Here is a 17694-nt window from a genome sequence, read left to right on the forward strand (position 1 = left end):
CCTCGTCAACAGAGGAGGGGTAACAGCCTGGCTCCCTGTTCCTTTGCCATGTTCTGACTCCCAGAAGGTGGCAGCTAGCAGGCCAGTTCTTATGCAAGTGAAATGTTGTGATGTGCTGCGTCAGCCTGAAAAAGACCTTACATTTGGCATTTCTGGAGAGTCAGCCTTTTTCTTCCGCTCTTTGTTCTTTTCCCTGTTTTTGTCCTTCTCAGCAAGCTGCAAATATCGTGCGTGCCCTGGAACTTTTTGTGAAACCAGATGTCCTGAGTGGAGAGAACGCCTATATGTGTGCGAAGTAAGTTTCGTTTTGCTCGTGGCAAAAAGATCAAGCCAGCCAGAAAGAAAATATGTCACCTAACCTGACACGGCTGCCGTCCCCTCCCTCCCTCCCTCTTGCCCTCAGAGGTGACCACTGTCCACATTTCTTTTTTTTTGGCTGTGCCTCACGGCTTGCGGGATCTTAGTTACTCGACCAGGGATTGAACCCAGGCCACGGCACTGAAAGCACCGAGTTCTAACACTGGACCACCAGGGAACTCGCAATCACTGTCCGCATTCTTGAGTGGCGTAGATGTGTCTTAAAACTGAAAACCTTTAAACAACACAGATGGAGGGATAGCCGTGGTTGTCATAGCTGCTGTTTATTATGTGGCACTTACTCCGTGCCGGTCCCTGTTCTGAGGGCCTCGCATGCACTCACTTGTGAGGAAGGGACTGTTATTACCCCCATTTCACAGGAGGAGAAAATGGAGGCACAGAAGTGGAGTGATTGGACATGGCCGTCTGCTCTGGAGGCTGTCCTGTCTCCTCGAAGAGCTGTGTTCTGTGGCTTCGTTTCTGACTTGAGTTGTCCTCGGCATTTTTCCATTTCAGCAGTTGTGACTGACCTCGTCCTCTTTAGGGTTGTGCAGTCTCAGTGTGTGGGTGTGTTACTTTATATCCAGGTCATTTAAAAGCTATAATCACTAATGGACATTTTTCTCACTATGCTTTTCAGGTGGATGATTCTGTGCCTAAACCCCGCTTTGTATCCCTCTCAGTTCACCTCCTTTAGCTCTAGAAGCTGTTTACTTTTGCCTCTGTCTTCTCCCCCTTCATTTCCTTGTCTTCTGGCTTTGCTTTCGGTGATTTCCTGCCTGCCTGTTTATCTCTTGGCCACGTCTGCTCAAATTTGCTTTTCCTGTGTTAGCCCAAAGTTACTTTTACATGCATCTTCTTTAGCCTCCTCGTTGGGAAAGTACTTCGTTTTTGCTTTAGAATCTCCACCTTTTCTCTAGTCCTGGCTGCCCTGCCGTAGTTTTCCTTTCCTTAAGTGGTGTTGATTGGTTTTTAGGGGTGCAGAGGGCACAGTCTCTTTTAAGAAGACCCCTTATTTAAAGTGCAGTTCCTGATATTCTGATACTAACCTAGTGTGAGGACAGCAGTCCTCAGAGCACGAGCCGACAGCTCTTCCTCTCCCCTTCCTCGCAGATGCAAGAAGAAGGTTCCGGCCAGCAAGCGGTTCACCATCCACAGGACGTCCAACGTCCTGACACTCTCTCTCAAGCGCTTTGCCAACTTCAGTGGGGGGAAGATCACCAAGGTGAGCACTCACGGGGCGCAGGCTGCTTGGTCAGCGCTTTTTGAAAGATTCCAGGCTCTCCTCCAGATTGAGTGGATTCAAATCCCTGGAAGACAGGGCCCAGGAGTCCGCATTTTTGCAAAATCCCTACATGATCATTATGCAGTCAAGTTCAAGAACATTTTTTTTTTTCCTAGAATCTTCTTGTGCTTGGGGTGTTCCTGCTATAGAAGGTCTGGGTGGCCCAAGAATCAGTGTGATGAACACTGCTCTGTGGCTCTCATCTCCCGTGTCCTGTTTGTCTCTAAAGCAGGTGCAGCTGCATGCTGTGCCTTTTCGTGGAGTGTAATAATTTACTTGTTTGCACAGTGGTGCTTTAATAGAAGATGCCTTGTCTCATAAGGGCCTGGAGATGTGTTCTCGGTTGGTAGAGCCTAGCTGTGTGATTTGGGGCAAGGCACTTGTCTGAGCTTTCAGTCTCCTTGCTGGCAGTGGTAGTGGTTAGGTCAGCATTTCCCAAACTGCTGTTCTGCAGAACGGTAGTATGGTACCCTGAAAAAAAGTGTTTCGTGTTCCGTGTTCAGCCGAGTTAGGAAAAGGCCGAGCCGAAGTTAAAGTAGTTCTTTTTAATTGCAGACCTTCTCAGAGCCTTTATTAAGCTGTGTCGTATTTTGAATCTCCAAGGGGAATTTACTATGAGGAATTTTCTAAACTCAGTTACTGAGGGAGTCACTCATTCCACCGTTCTAACACTTGGGCTTACATTGCACCATGCCACGCGAGGCACTGGGAAATCAGTGGGAGGTAATCAGTGCTGAATGAGGTCGTGTTGCTCCTGCCCTGAGGAGCTCACGTTCCGCCATAAAATCTCCTGGAACTAGTTTCCCATTAGGATACAGTCTGAGAAACATTGGTCTGTTTGATTTTGGCGCCATGTCTAAGCAAGATTGGACTGGGCTCCAGAGCCTATTGGGTGTGTTGTCTTTTGAGATTTTGAGATTGTCAATAGACAGGCAAAGATATGTCGGTGAATATCATGACATTCTGTCGATCCAGACAAACAGGTACCGACTATATGAAGCCCAAGAACAGGCAGAAGTAACCCCTGGCCGTGGGATTCAGAACAGTGGGTGCTTGAAATGGGGGCACTTACTGGACAGAAGGGGGTTTTCTGGGTCCGTGTCTGTGTCTTGAATGGAGTGTAGGTTACCATCAGTGTACACTGGTCAGAACTCACCGAACTGTACTCCTATATTTTCACTCTGTGTAAACCGTACTGCATTTTTTTTTTTTTTTTTTTTTTTTTTGGCCACACTGTGCTGCATGGGGGATCTTAGTTCCCAGACCAGGGATTGAACCCATGCCCCCTGCAGTGGAAGTGTGGAGTGTTATCCACTGGACTGCCAGGGAAGTCACTGTACTTCATTTTTTTAAAAGTGTATGTGCACAGGCAGAAATGCAATTATGTTATATCTGTATCATTCAAAGATCATGTTTGATAATATTTTTTTAATGAAAAATTGTTGATTTCTAAAATAAATTATGGCGTGACCTTCATCCTGAGCCATTCCGTTAAAATTTTAACCCGCTGTTTCAATTGGCCGTGTGGAGTCAGCACCTGTTTTCCTGAAGCCCTGACTCCCAGCGCTGTCCCCCTGTACTCCCCCTGCAGTGTTCCTGCATGGTGGCAGGGAGGAGAATGAACAACTCTTCTCCTTTCACACGTGGGACCCAGGTAGTGAGAGAACTAATTTGGATTCACATCCGAGACAGGAGACCATAAACCACTTGTCAGGACAATAAAGTAAGAGTTTCTCGTAGAAACTCCCATAGAAAGACTGCACTTTTCTGCTTCTCTTTTAATCACTGACTAAGGGAGGCCCCCGCCTCAGCCTTGCGGTGTGCCCATTGCCACACAATGTTGAAGACCAGCTGATGGAGAGGGCAAGGTGACCCTTACTCCCAGTGATGAATTGTAATTGCTTTTTCCTGGGCTTTTCAAACAGGATGTGGGATATCCGGAATTCCTGAACATCCGTCCGTATATGTCCCAGAGTAATGGTGAGCCTGTCATGTACGGGCTGTATGCTGTCCTCGTCCACTCGGGCTATAGCTGCCATGCCGGGCACTATTACTGCTACGTGAAGGTCAGTGGCTCCTGCATTCGTGTCAGGCTGTCTTAGGTGGTGGTACGCGTGCTACCTCTGGGGGACAGGTTTGCGGTGCCTGTTTGCACAAGTCCAGATGTGACCTCTGCAGAATGTTTATTCTGTGGAAAGTGGCCGTGTTTTGTGGTTGTGTCCAGGTCCTGTTGTTGTTTCTTCGTGGAGTGCAAAGATGTGTTTTAAACCTGTCCCACTAGGATATGTCCCACTCTTGGCCTTGCGATGAGACACTGGAGGGGGACTGCTGCCAGTGCCCTGTCCTTAGACCCCTAGAAATGTCTCGGAAGGCCAGATATTGGTGGGAGAGGCTGTGCTGAGCAGACCTGCCAGAATAGCCTTCCACAAGGGAAGCTCACATCTTTCGGGGTGCCAGGAAGGAAGGGGGACTCCAGCACACTCAGGGGCACATTCAAAGTTAGATACTTGACATTTTATGAAATCATTGCTAGGTAGTTCATCAGCGCTGGGATACATGTGGCAGCTAAAAGGTTTTTTCCTTCCCTTGTTAAAAGTAAGGATCGCGGAAGTGTTGATCGTTGTGTTTTGTTTCGTCCACACCCTGTGCTGCTCAGGCAAGCAGTGGACAGTGGTACCAGATGAACGACTCCTTTGTCCACTCCAGCAACATCAAGGTGGTTCTGAACCAGCAGGCCTACGTCCTCTTCTACCTGCGGTAACCGGCTCCCCACCCCCACCCCCACCCCCACCCTGCAGAGCGCTCGCCTTCCCTCTGCTCTCGCCCCGACTGGCCTCCCTGGCCTTTCTCTGCATGAAAGTGACTGGAATTCTGCAGGAGGGAAGCTCCTGGAGCAGCTCTCCTCCTGCCAGCCAGGTGTGGTGGAGAGCGGCCACTAGAAAGGACACTGAGATCACGCCCACTTGGCTGTTGAGTCAAAGCCAGAGCCTGTGGGAAGGTCAGAGCAGGAGTCCATCTGCCCCACAGTGAGGTGACTTTGAATGTAAATTGGAAGGTTGTCTATTACATTATTGCCCCAAATTAGATGCGTTCCATCTGGCTATCGGCTGGCGTACAGACCTTCCTCTGTGGGGAAAGTGATCACGGTGGGCAGAGAGGCGGGTTGTCAGAGGGTAGAGGCTAAGTAGTCAGAGGGTGCAGGCCTTTGGAAGGCGCCTTTTTTGGGGACTGATTGTCACCGACCTGGAGGATGAGGATGTGGAGAAGGGAGGTGTTCTGCTGCTCCAGGATGGCTTTCTGATAAACTGAGAATCTAATCTCGGAGGAACTGAGTAATTTGCTCTCTGCTTACATTGAGCAGAATCCAAGGCTGCGTAGTAAGTTCTCATGGTTTAAGGGCAAAGTCAGCTTCAGAGAAGCACTTTGGGACAGTCATGGTTCCCTCTGGCTGTTTTTCTGCCTTTGCCTGCCTTTTTAAATTTATCCGTGCAGTGTGGCATGTGGGATCTCAGTCCCCAGACCAGGGATTGAACCTGGGCCACTGCAGTGAAAGCCTGGAATCCTAACCACTAGGCCACCAGGAAACTCCCTGCCTGCCCTTTTTTTTTTGGAGTGGAATTGTAACCTTGACTTCTGTATTCTGATTCCTTCTCACACTGAGTTTCAGTAACACCTCTGCAGCTTTAGTAAGACACTGCCTGACTTTGTTCTATTCCTTTGACAGGATTCCAGGCTCTAAGAAGAGTCCTGAGGGCTCCATCTGCAGGACAGCCTCCTCGCTTCCCGGCCACCCCAGGGTGGTTCCAGACCACGCCAGGAAGAATATCAGCAATGGGACCACATCCTCATCAGTGACTGGAAAGGTACTTGTTTAAGAGGATCGATGTAATCATTACCGTTCTTCGTGCCTGCGCCTCTCGGGATCGTGGAGCCCCCAGACCTCTTCCTGCTGGGGAGCTTGGCCCGATGGAAGGAGAGTGCAGACAGCAGTCCTGCTGTATATTCCACGTTCTTACTGAAGTGGGTCACGGAGCCAACAATGGTGAGGAGGAAGAGGGGACAGTGATGAGGAAACCTGACTCAGCAAATCAAGACTTAGAGCTCCCAGTGTGTCCCCACCTTAGAGCAGCTGCCACGCAGAAGTGCAGTGACAGGTTCCCCGAGCAAACCTCTGGCCTTAAGCATCTGGGAAAAAAATACTTTATCCCCACATTTTAATACTAAAAATGTGAGTAGTTTGTACCAGTGTTAATTTTCTGATTTTGATAATTATACTGTGGTTATGCTAAGAGAACGTCCTTTGGTTTTAGGAATACTCGTGGGTGTATATGGAGGTAAAAGGACATCGTGTCTAAAATTTAACTCATATAGTTAGGAAAATATATATGTACATACGTATACACATATATACAGAAGGAGAGAGAGCAAGAAAGCTAATGTGGTAAAGTGTTAACAATTAAGGAATACCCTTGAAGTTATTTTTGTATGTATTTGAAATTTTGTACTAAAAATAGTTAAGAACTCAGTTTTATTAATAAGATAATAGCAGTTTCCTTATAATGTAATTCATAATTCAAAAATAGAACGGCCCTCTCTGTTGACTACTTCTGTGATCCTTTCCCTTCAGTCTGAAGATCAAATCCAAACACAGGCTGCCGGGGCCTTCACATGTCTACAGGGTTTTAGTCATTTACGCAAATCTGTTTCCTTTCCAACATTCAAGAAAATAGAAGCTGAAATAGAAGCATTGGAGTTGACGTAGCAATGACATGCCATGACCTGGTTGCAAAGGTGGTGGTCACTGTGGCCAGAGCAGGAAAGCCGGAAGCCTTGGGTGCTGCTCAGAGGAATAGCGACGGGCATGGGGGTGCCTGAGGGCAAGCACCGCCCCCCCCCCGTCAGGCCACCTGCAAGGCCTCTTCACTGACCCTGCGTGTTTTCATCATGAAAATAACTTGCCAAATACTCTGCAGTTGCACAAAAGTTATCTTACTCTAAGTAACATTGTATAACTTCCATGTACATAAATGCTCAACAAGTGAACAGGTTTTGCAGGGCAGTGGGAAGATGTATTCCTTTTAGGAAGAATGCTAGTAAAGAGATAATGACCTAAGTGACTTAAAATCACTCTGTTGCCTGTGCAGAGGATATGGATGTTTAAGTGATTCAAAACAGTATCAAATTAGCAAGTATTTTGGGAAAAAATTGTTGCCGGCAAGAGTACAGTAAATGCAGTGTGGCAGTATGCATCCTAATTTTTGAAAATATTAAGAGCCTAGTAATTCCATTTCTAAAAAATTAGCGTGGAGTACTAAGTACAGAGGAAGATTCAGTCTTCTGACCATTCCTTCAGCACCTAGTCTTGAAGACCCTGACCTGGTTGGGGGTGGAGGTGACCTGTCATGGTAAACAGCACCGACAGAGGCCTCGGGGAGCATTTCGGTGAGTGAGTGGCATAGACCCAGTTGTAATGGCGCTGTGGAGAAGGATGGGGCACTTAGCACCGTAGTGGTCATGTCAAGGAGACCTGGAGCCAGTCTAGTTTATAAACTCTTCATGCAATGAGATGGTCACTACTCAAACATTAAACTTTATTGATGGGCCAGAGTATGAAGGTGATAATGACATATGGTGAAACTGAGATGCTCCTGTGCACCTGTGTCAGAAGAAAAGAAGACCAAAGGGAGAAGACACCAGCCTGTTAATGGAGGGTTATGTTTAGGTGATGGAACTTGGTAAATTTTTTCCCTTTATATTTTTTTGTATTTCTCAAATCTTGATGAAAATGTACTGCTTTCATAGTAAAGATAATTATAAAAAGGCACACCCATACGTGCACAACTCAAAAGATGCTGAAAAGAAGTAACAGTATCTGTATCGTGTGTCCATATAAATAATTTGTCTAGAGTTGTTCCTCGGAGCCCCTGCCTGCTGCCTCCTTGTGGGGGCCCGGCCAGCTGGCTATGCTTCCCCCAGCTTTGACCGCCTCCTCTGCTTTGCTCCCCTTTAGAGACCAGACCCTGTGACAATGAAGAAGCCTCAGACCCCTGAAGAGCTCGGGGTGCCTGTTGCCAGGAATGGCTCTGTGTCAGGCCTGAAGTCTCAGAATGGATACACTCCTCCCAAGCCACCCCTGGGGTTCCCTTCCCCCAAACTCTGCAAAACGCCTACCCACGCGCCGACCGTTCTGGATGAGCCTGGAAAGAAAGTCAAGAAACCAGCCCCCCCGCAGCACTTCTCCCCACCGCTCAAAACCTCCCCGGGGCCCCCTGGCGCTGGCGAACTGGGTGGCAGCAGGTGTGAGGGCCGCAGGCCCGGCTCCTGGGACGGCAGGGCCACCCTCTCTACCTCACCTCGGCCCCCGGCCGCCAGGACCGCCAACGGGCTCGGGCCCAAGGTGGGTGATGAGGGCCCCGCCGCCGAGAGGAGGGGCTCCAGCCCTGAGCGCCCTGCTGGCGGTGGCCCCGCCAGGCCCCCCCCGGCCCCCCAGAGTGGAGCCGCCCCTCTTGGCGATTCTCAGGGAACCCACCCTGCTGGCCCCACCAAGGTGCTGCCGGCCCGAGAGGACGCGGAGCTGGTGAAGGCCAAGTGCCCTGACCTGAGCAGCGCCTCCCCCGAGCCCGCCAACACTATGTCTCCTCCACCGGCCAAAAAGCTGGCCCTTTCTGCCAGGAAGGTGGGTGTGTGGGAGGGTGTGGGTCGGGGTTGAGGAGCGGGTTCGGTTTTAGTTTGGGGGGTGGGGCAGCAGCACGGGGGCATCTGGCCTCCCGAGGAGCTGAGGCATTGGGCGTCCCTAGGTGGTGGAGGGCTGTCCAGGTGCGGGCAGGTGGTGGCATCTCTGTCATTGGACGAGGCCAGTGGCCAATAGAGGGTCAGGGCCACACAGCCGTCCTCTGTCTCCATCTGTGGGCAGACGCCCTAAGGGAGCCCCGGGGCACGGGCCCCGGCAGGGAGCTCTGAGCGCGGGGACGCACGGGACACGGGCTGGCTGGCACCTCTGTGTGCACCTCGAAGCTCCGTGATGTGATTGTCGTACTGAGGTTTTTGTTTAAACTTCCTTCGTTTTTTCCTTTTTGTTTCTAACCAAAAACACTTCTGATTCTTCTTCTACCATTCTCCCACCCCTCACGCCCCCTTTTTTGTTCTTCTGTCCTCTCATCCTTCTTTCTGGGCTCTTTTATTTTTTATGTTATTTTTATTTTATTTTTACTTTTTCTCTTCACTCACGGCAACATTTTTTAGAGCACCAAGTTTTTATTTATGTCAATAACTGCAGGCCAGCACCCTGCGGAGGGCAACCGGCAATGACCTCCGTCCACCTCCCCTCTCTCCATCCTCCGACCTCACCTTCCCCCGGAAACCCACTCACCCCGTCGTCGCCTCCACCTGGCCTGTCAGTACAATCCGGTAAGTGGGGCGGCCGCTCCTCCCCCGTGGGGACAGCACACAGGTCTGCCCGGTGTCTTCTCTGTCCTCCTGCCAAAGGGGCTTCGGCGGGGCAGAGGCGGCTTGGTCTCTCAGGCCCTGGCTTTTTTACTCTGTCTTCATCTTCTGTCGTCTGCCACGTGCCCGTGGTGATGCGTGTGCTGTGAGCCGATCTGCCTATGACCGTCCCCAGCCCCGTGATAGGACCCTGAAGTGGAGGGTGGGGGGCGTTTGAACAGACCCTGCGTGAGCTCAGGGTCCTGGGCGCTGCTTGTGTCTCCCAGCCGTGCTCCCTGGCTTATCTCGGGTGGGGTGGGGTCTGTCACCCTGGCCCTTAGGGCCTCCTGAGTGGGCTCAGGTGCCCCCCGTGCGCTGCGGAGGCTGCTGCAGGAGGCGAGGTTCTTTGGGAGCTTTTCAGGCTCCTGCAGAGATACCCCTCTGGAGGTTTGGGCTGTCGCCTCCTGGCCCGCTCCGTACAGGGTGCTCGTGTTCCGTTGTGAGTCCAGGGCCAAAGGTCCAGAACTACCAATAAATGGCTTGTTGGAGGGCTGAGGGGCTATCAAGGCCTTTGGCAGCTGGGGAGGGAGGAAGGAGGGCAGGAAGATGGGGCGAGGCCATGGGTTGGTTTGGGCGGGCTTGGCATTGCCGCGGTGCCAACGTGCCCTCCCTGCCCTCCTCGTTAGGGGCCCTGCTGTTCCCTTTGTCCAGCCCCCCTCCCACTGTCAGTCCTGGCACGGGGGTTTTGCACATGCTAGGTCCTTAAACGTCCAAGACGTTTATTGGGTATTTTTTCTTTGTTTCTTTGACATATAACTTTTTAAATTTTTAATTCCAGAAAATGCAGAGTAGCGTGATGTAGTAGTGCAGTTTGTATATTGCCATCAGAGTTTGTTGTCTAGTTTAGATGATGTTGAGACAGTCATGTTTAATTAACAACCCTTGGAGATGGGCATTATTGTCACTCATTCACAGATGAGAAAATTGTGGCCCAGAGTAGAAAGTTGACTTTTCCAAGGTCGCGTAGCTGGCAGGAGGAGATCCAAGAGTCTCACTTGATTTGCTCTAGATCCTGCCCTTTACTTGTCTTGGTGTATAATCTGACTGGAAAATCTGTTTCCCTGATTTTGCTGAACCCCAAGTTTCAGAGGAAAATCCTCGAAGGGTAATAGTGGAAGATGTGTAGGCTCATAACCGCCTTTCTTATAAGACTCAACCGCCTGTGCTCAGACACCTGGTAACTTGCGGAGGCTGGACATGTATTGCTTAGTGGAGGTTTCCTCCCAACGCATTTGTATTGAGAATCTGAAACATTGGGGTTTGCAAAAGTACTTTGAACTGCCCGGTGACAAGAAACTAAGAGATATGTAACAATTTTTATTAACTTTGATCTTAAGATTTGGATTTGTGAGCATGTATTTTGTAACTTTCGTTGAAATGTACATATATCTGAGGTTTACGGGCAAAAGTCTTTAAAAATCCTGACCTGAGAGGGAAGGGGCTGAGGGAGGGCAGGCAGGGAGAGCTCAGCCTGTCCTCGCTACCTGACTGTCCCTACAGGGCTGTGTCACCTGCTCCGAGACCATCCAGCCATCTGAAGCCCCCCCTTGGCCCCCGCTCCCCGTCACTGTCCAGCAGCCCCCCGCCTCTTGGGACATCGGACCCACAGAGCCACTTGCCCGCCTCTGCACCCCTGCCTCAGGTCAACGGGGGCTTCCGGGCCCCCTCACACCAGCTGCCGGAGGCCAGCGAGCCCCCCCAGGGTCTCTGTAAGAAGAGGAAGAAGACCCGCGTAGGAGAGACCCAGGGCCAGGGCTCAGAGACCTGCACGGCTGTGGCGGCCCCTCCCGGGCCTCCCAGAAAGAGGAGGAGGAGGAAGAGGAGGCACACGGGGGACACGGACGCCTCCCCTCTGCAGGCGGGGCGCACGCCGGGGCCGCCCTGGAGCCCCGTGCACAGCAAGGAGGGTCAGGCAGAGCCACCGGCGGGCAGACTGGAGGAAGAGGGCGGACAGCAGCCAGGGAATGGCTGGCCCGTGGGATGTGTGAGTGACGGCCACCACGTGAGCCGCAGGAAGAGGAGGAGGAAGGGAGCTGAAGGCCTTGGTGAAGACTGCCTCCGCCGGGACCACCCGCCTCGGCATGGGTGAGAGCAAGGAGCCCTGCACCTCCGCTCACACACAGTCCACTCCCAGTGGGTGCTGTCTGGAAATATAGGCGCTGCCCGGCCCTCTGGGACGTGACTGTATGGTCAGGTGTCCCAGGCAGGTGGCGAGTGGAAACAGCGTTCTGGACCTGGCCAGCCCCATAGGTGCTGGGAGGTCACGTGACCCGGGCCGGGCTGCACTGGGGTCCTGTTGTCCACCTTGTGGGACTTGCCTCGGATTAAAAACGCACTTGTGTGCTTTTCTGGACTGTCGCTGTGGGCAGGTCCTGGTCAGGTTCGGGAGGAGTCTCCCGGGGCTCTTCTGGGGGTGCTGAGGCACACGCACCAAAGTTCACGGGGTATCTGGGCCTCAGTTTGCTAGGAGCTGACTGTCAACTCTGACTTCCTAGGAGCTGCTCTTCCTCAGATGTCGTCCAGCCAGAGACCATTGCAGCATCACCAAGGAAAAAGAAAAAGAAAAAAAGGAAGCAGGAGTCACAGCAGGAAGTAGAAGAGAATGAGCCTGAGTGCCAGAGGGGCTCTGTAGTCCCTGGGAGCAGGCCAGGGACAGCTGTGAATGGCCAGGCTCCCGGAGGCCCCACAGGTGTGCACTGGGCCGGGAGGGGACGCCAGGGGAGCAGGGGATGGGAGCCAGCCTGCCCTGTGCATCTAGAGGCAGGTATGGTACATTGGGAGGGGCCCGCTAGAAGACCTCTTACCTCTGCCCTCGTGCCAGCTGTCTGCCCACTTGGGCCTCCTCACCTGGCAGACCGTTCAGCCCGAACTACCCCATAGGAAAAGATGGGCTACATGTAAACTTTACACGTTCTGTGCGCGCAGTGTTTCTTCCGGTTCAGGGCTGTTCCTATCTAAACCTTCCCGCGGGAATTACTACTGGGGCGCACAGCCTGGCATTTTCTTTGCCACTTGAACTCGCAGCGTTGGGTTCGGAAGCTCACCTCCCTGTGCCTGTCTTTGTAGCCGGCCTTCCTGAGGGCTGTGTGGCCTTTTGCTGTTGGGTTCTGTGTGCTGTGGCCGTGCCCGGGCTGAGGCCTCCACCAAGCCCCTCGTTCATGTTTCGTTTTCTTTTTCCTTAGTGGGCCAGCTCGTTTCACCAGGCTCTCCTGGTGGAAGGTGTCTGTTAGATGCGGGGAGAGAAGGTCCTCAGTGCCTCAGGAAGGGGCCCCCAGGTGGCAGATTGTCTGGGGTCTGCGGTTTGTGCTTTGGGGGCACACTGGTTCCCGGGGATGGGTTTGTAGTTTATCAAACTCCGGAGAAACGAATTCATGAATAAACACAGAATTCCATTAATTACATGGCAAAAGCACTAACCGCTAGGCAGTGAGGCATGGCCACTTCAGGCAGCCCGTGTGTCATTGGAGAAAAGGCTGCAGAGACTGGCTGTCGTCAGACGGAGTCACTTTGTGAGCACGTCAGCTGAGCAGGAGGTGCTGCCGGGCCCCAGGGCTCTCCCCCAGTGCAGAGCAGGAAGTGCGCGGCGGGCAGGTGCTGGGGCTGCAGGGATGCCCAGCGCGCTGTGTGTTTGCTCACGATCCCAAAATCGTGGCAGGCATTTGTGACCCTAAAGAGGCCAGAGCCCAGGTTGCGGGTGGCTCTGCATGACCACCGGGCCCGAGCTGTGCTGAGGAGCAGCTGTGTGTGTGGCGGGGGAACAGGCTGGGGGCAGACACTGGACGCTGTCCTGCTCAGAGCACTGAGCCTGAAGGGCACCAGGTCATTGCCAAATTGGCAGACCAGAGAGATGAGGTCAGGCTTGTGTTCAGGGAGGTGAGTCTATTCTGACAGTTGTGGGTGGTTAGGGGGACTGGGCAGAGGCCAGGAGCAGCTCAGATGTCGTTTCTAGAGCCCTGATGAGGGGCGGTCAGTGCTGTCTGTGCAGATGTCCTTGCTGGCCAGACTCTCTGGGGGCAGGGAGGTGGGAGCTGCCCTGCGAAGCTGCGGTGGTGGTGGTGATGGTGGTGGCGGCGGCTGCGGCACCACCTTGTTCCTCCAGTTCACGCTGCTCCGGGTTTCTGCCCCTTCCCTGCAGGCGAGGAGCCTCCGTCTGGAGCTCCTCTCCCTTCCTCCGTCAGACTGAGGGCTCACTGCTGCCTGTAGGTTTTTTGTTTTGTTTTTGGTGTTCAGGTTTTCATCTTTTGCAGAGTTGATTTGGACCAATAACCTCTTCTCTTGAGAAAGAATAATCGTTAACTTACTTGTCACAGGCAGGCAGGAAGGCAGGAAGAGCTTGCTTTTATACATTCTTTAAATAATTTGTCATTAATAAGTTCTACAATTCTGTTGTAAATAAAAGGTGTACGAGCGTTTCCTCAGTGGTTTATTTTTAATGTATGTAAATGTTATTCTGATTGCAGGGCTGGGACAGGCTCCTCTTGTATCCTGGGACAGAGAGAGAGAATCTGATGTGGTCCAGGAATTGCTCAAATATTCATCTGATAAAGCTTATGGGAGAAGAGGTACTGGTTTTGAGACTTGACTTCTGTCTTCTGCAGTTGGCTTATGAGGAGGTAGAGAGGCCTGAAAAAGACCTCCTGTGTTGAGCCTTGTGCATAAGAATTGCTTGGCTCTGAAGACGGGAAGGGGAGTGTACATGTCTGTTGTACCCTCTCTGACCCCACTGCCATTGCATGCAGATCAAGAATCCTGTAGGCGGGTTTCGTCTGTGCTGGAGATCCAGAGCAGCTTCCCCCTGGGCTCTGGGAGCCGGGGAGAGGGCAGAGTGTGCGCGTCTGGGCAGGGCAGGGCAGGGCAGGGCAGCCAGGGAGACCGTCAGAATCCCAGAGTCGGGGAAGGCAACAGACCGAAACACTCATCCAACACTCATGCTGTAAGTTTTTATTTAGAACGTTATTTTTCTAATTCGGACTTGGAGAAAGAACGCAAGATCTTTGTTTCTCAAATGAGGGCATGGGCTTAAAAAGAACTAAATATTCGGGGTTAACGGTGTTTGCTTTTAAGGGACGGGATCAGTGACTGGCCTACACACCCGAGACCACTCTCTTCCTCCCCTTTTCCTTCTCTGTGTATCCATTTTCACCAAAAGGTGGCACTCAAAACTTTTTGAATAACTAGGAGTGGACCAGCCTAGTTTGTAAACTTCACCCGTGAAGTAAATCCACAGGGCAGCCGGGGACCCACGCAGCTTGCAATGCCAGTCTCTGTCTTGCAGTTTTGACGTGGGACGGCGAGGTGTCAGCTGTCAGTCAGGACGCCATTCAGGAGAGCAGGCTGGCCCGCATGGCCACAGTCATTGATGACTGGGACGAAGAGTTCGACCGAGGGAAGGTATGATGCGTGGTGGCACCTGGCGGGGGGCGGAGCGCCACGGAGTAGCGCAGCTTGGGGGGCGCTGGGGAGGACTTGGATTTTCAGGGCTGTTTGAAGCGGCAGCAGCATTGCAGAGTGGGCGAGGGCAAGGCTGGAGCCACGCTGCCCGGGTTCAGGAAGCCTCTGTCCTCCAGTTGCTCCTGCCCCTCCGTCAGTGAAGTGGGGGATATGGGGACACCTTCCGTGGGTCACGTGGAGAGTAAATCTGTTAGTTTAGGTCACACGTTGAGACTCGTGCTGGCATGTAGTAAGCACTTGGAAAGGAGCCACCAGGACCCAGGGGAGCCCTTTTTGGGAATTGTGACACTGTGATTCTTGACATAGGAAAAGAAATTGAAAAAATTCAAGAGAGAGAAGAAAAGAAACTTCAACGCCTTCCAGAAACTTCAGAGTAGACGGAACTTTTGGTCTGTGACTCATCCAGCGAAGGCTTCCAGTCTCAGCTATCGCCGCTGAACTTGCAGCTGTCAGGATGGGTCAGTTTGTGCGTGTGTGTGTGTGTGTGCACTCGTGCATGGGCTGTGGTGTGTACGGTGTGGAGTGTGGCGTGCACACACTGGTCCCTTGCAGACTGAGGAGCAGGCTGTTTCCAGGCTCCCTCTCGTGTCAGTCGTGTTGCCTGTGTTGGACGCGCTCTCCGGGGGGGGGGGGGGGGGGGGCCTCCTAGGGTCTAGTTTCTCTCCCTCAAGAATGATGTTCTTTGCCTCACAGCCTCCAGAGACGCGGTCCCTTCCTGGGGACCGTCTATCTGGACTGAAGAGCCACTTGCCGAGGACTTGCTGGCTCTGTCGGCTCCAGGCCTGCCATGGGGGACGGCCCGCAGAGGCCCCGGGCTTCTGTGGATCAGGACCTCTGGTGACACAACACGCACTGTGACAGACACGGGGACTCTCAGAGCAGGGGGCAGCACAGCAGCTGGGGCCCGGGATGGGGCTGAGCGCCCTGTGATGCTGGCCAGCGGCGTCTGGCCTGGAGCTGCGGGGGACAGCGGGGAGGACGGTGGCTGCGCCTTCCCGGTGTGACCTCGAGCTCCAGAGACGACGGCGTGCAGCCAGTTGCTCTTCTCGACGGGCCCTCCGTCCCCTACTCCTGGCGGCTGGCACTGCCAGCTCATCCTGTGCCTCCCGCTTCCTCAGGTGGGAGCTCTGTATGCCTTACCTGTCCAGCCTCAGAGCGTCGGCGGCGCCCCGGGCTGGCCCCATGCCGCTGCCTCTCTCTTTTGTGGAATTGCGGGGCGGGCAGCCTTGCCCGTGCACCTCTCTTGCAAGAAACTCTAGACCCTCTCTGGAGAGCAGGTGGCTGTACTGGGGCAGGTTGGGGGCTGAAAAGATGTGCCGACACATCTGTTTCTCCAGCTGCTACTTGTTCTGAGGTGGCTTTGCTGGACCCTCCCTTGCAGCTGCAGTAACCCGGGGGTCCTTACCGAGGTGGTGGTCTTGGGGTAGATTCTCCATTTATTTTACTACTTGATATAAGACATTTATTTTTGACCAGGCCTGTGGCTTCCATCAGCAATATGTTCCCTCTCCCTAATATGCAAATACTGGCTTCGTTTGCTCAATTTTGTGAGTGCTTTTTGAATTTAGATGATTGTATTACTCGAAGATCATGATCACTTTTTTATCTTGTTCAAGCTGTGCCTGCGAACTTATAATTTAATAAATATGGGAAATCCTCAGTGAGGTGATACTGTCCAGAAAAAGGACGCACGTCCCAGTGGCAGAAGGTATGGAAGTAAATCTGAAGATTATCCCTCAGCGCATGTCCACGCTTCCTCTCCTCTTGGTACCACTTCATGTGGGAGTGGACCAACGCCTGGTCCTGTCCTTCCAGTGGTCTCCTCGGCCTGAGGCCCGATGCACTTGTCTGGCCCCCACTTTCTTCCTCACGGAGCCTTGCCCTTTGCTCTGCTGCTTGTTCTGGGGCCTGGGGGATCCTGGTGGTAGCGAAAAAGCGGTAACATTTTTTATACGGGGAGCTATGTTAATTTTTTCATGTGGGTTGTTCTTTTCTGTTTTTTTTCTTCCTGTCTTTGTATTTCTCTTTAAAAAGTTGGGGAGAATAATACCAGTGGCCTGCGCTGGGGCTGCTGTGGTCCCAGCAGATGGGAACCGGGCTCTGCCTGGATTGGCCCGGGAGCCTTTTTGTCTTTCTCAGAGGACTGATTCCTGCATGCCAGCCACACCTTGCTCAAAGCTGAGGGGCCCACCCCAGTGCCCTGTGGCTCTGTCATTTGTCATCTCAGGAGGGAAGGCAGGTGCCTCCGTGGGCAGGGTTTTTTTCTCTCTTGAGATGTTGACATCCATTTCTGCGTGAACTATTTCCCCGACCATATTTTTATCATGTTCTGTAGCTGAAAAGAGAAAAATTCAGTTGTTTGCTAGCACAGAATTGATCTCCTTTCTCTCTCTCCCGCTTCTCCAAACAAGTCTCTTCCTTTCTCCACTGTATAATTATAAAGCCTTTTCCTGAGGAAAACGTACCCGTTTTCTCCTGGGCAGGGATGAGCGCTGGCCTGACCCTGCAGCATTTAAGTGTCACTGTTACGTAGACAAGTCCTCCCATCCCATGGAGAATCATCGGCCAAACTGGGAGGGAAAGGATAGGCCCAGAAAACGAGTCCAGATCTAAGTGTATGTGTATAAAGAACTAAAGCTTCTATAGTGGCGGTCTTAGACTTTGTTGATTTAGAACATGGGTCTAATTTAACTTCGTGTTTGGGGGTGTCACCCCTCCCAGTGGTCCTGGGTCCTCTCACTCCCTGACCCTTGGCTGGGGCCCTGCTCACACCTCGGCCCCGTGTGCGCCTCGAGCCCACGGCACGTGACCTGCACCTCCGGTCCAGGGGCTCAGGGGCCCCAAATGTTGTCAAGATCTCGGTGCAATAAAACAATGAGTTTTTGTGAGTCCTGCCTGTGTCTTTGGTTTTTTTTCCCTTTGACTTTTAAAAGGTTCACCCCGACCCCAGTCTGCTGTCCCAGTTTACATGTGAGGTTGGCCTCAGGCACTTTTTGGTCACCTGTCCGTGAATGGGAGTCAGGTGCCTTTAGCAGTCTGTGCAGCAAAGCTTAGAACAGGTCTTCGTTAAGAATAAAGGGGGAATAAAGAGGTTTATTTGAATGTCTTAATACATAACA

At 52.4% G+C, this 17694-nt stretch overlaps 1 protein-coding gene across 2 annotated transcripts in view; it reads left to right on the top strand.

Annotated features, from left to right (window-relative positions):
• Positions 1–17463, top strand: part of USP36 (ubiquitin specific peptidase 36) — a 35247-nt gene extending 17784 nt beyond the window's left edge. For both annotated transcript variants that reach the window (XM_059048492.2, XM_067020620.1), the window contains exons 9-21: positions 213–295; positions 1471–1582; positions 3568–3708; positions 4299–4399; positions 5367–5505; positions 7653–8318; positions 8919–9049; positions 10625–11209; positions 11620–11813; positions 13585–13686; positions 14400–14515; positions 14882–15033; positions 15269–17463. In XM_059048492.2, the coding sequence (XP_058904475.1) occupies positions 213–295; positions 1471–1582; positions 3568–3708; positions 4299–4399; positions 5367–5505; positions 7653–8318; positions 8919–9049; positions 10625–11209; positions 11620–11813; positions 13585–13686; positions 14400–14515; positions 14882–15013 (2502 nt within the window). In that variant the 3' untranslated portion in view covers positions 15014–15033; positions 15269–17463. The remainder of the gene's footprint in view (positions 1–212; positions 296–1470; positions 1583–3567; positions 3709–4298; positions 4400–5366; positions 5506–7652; positions 8319–8918; positions 9050–10624; positions 11210–11619; positions 11814–13584; positions 13687–14399; positions 14516–14881; positions 15034–15268) is intronic.
• Positions 17464–17694: the final 231 nt, after the last annotated feature.

This window comes from Kogia breviceps, chromosome 19 (assembly GCF_026419965.1).
Source record: "Kogia breviceps isolate mKogBre1 chromosome 19, mKogBre1 haplotype 1, whole genome shotgun sequence".
Taxonomy (NCBI): Eukaryota; Metazoa; Chordata; class Mammalia; order Artiodactyla; family Physeteridae; genus Kogia; species Kogia breviceps.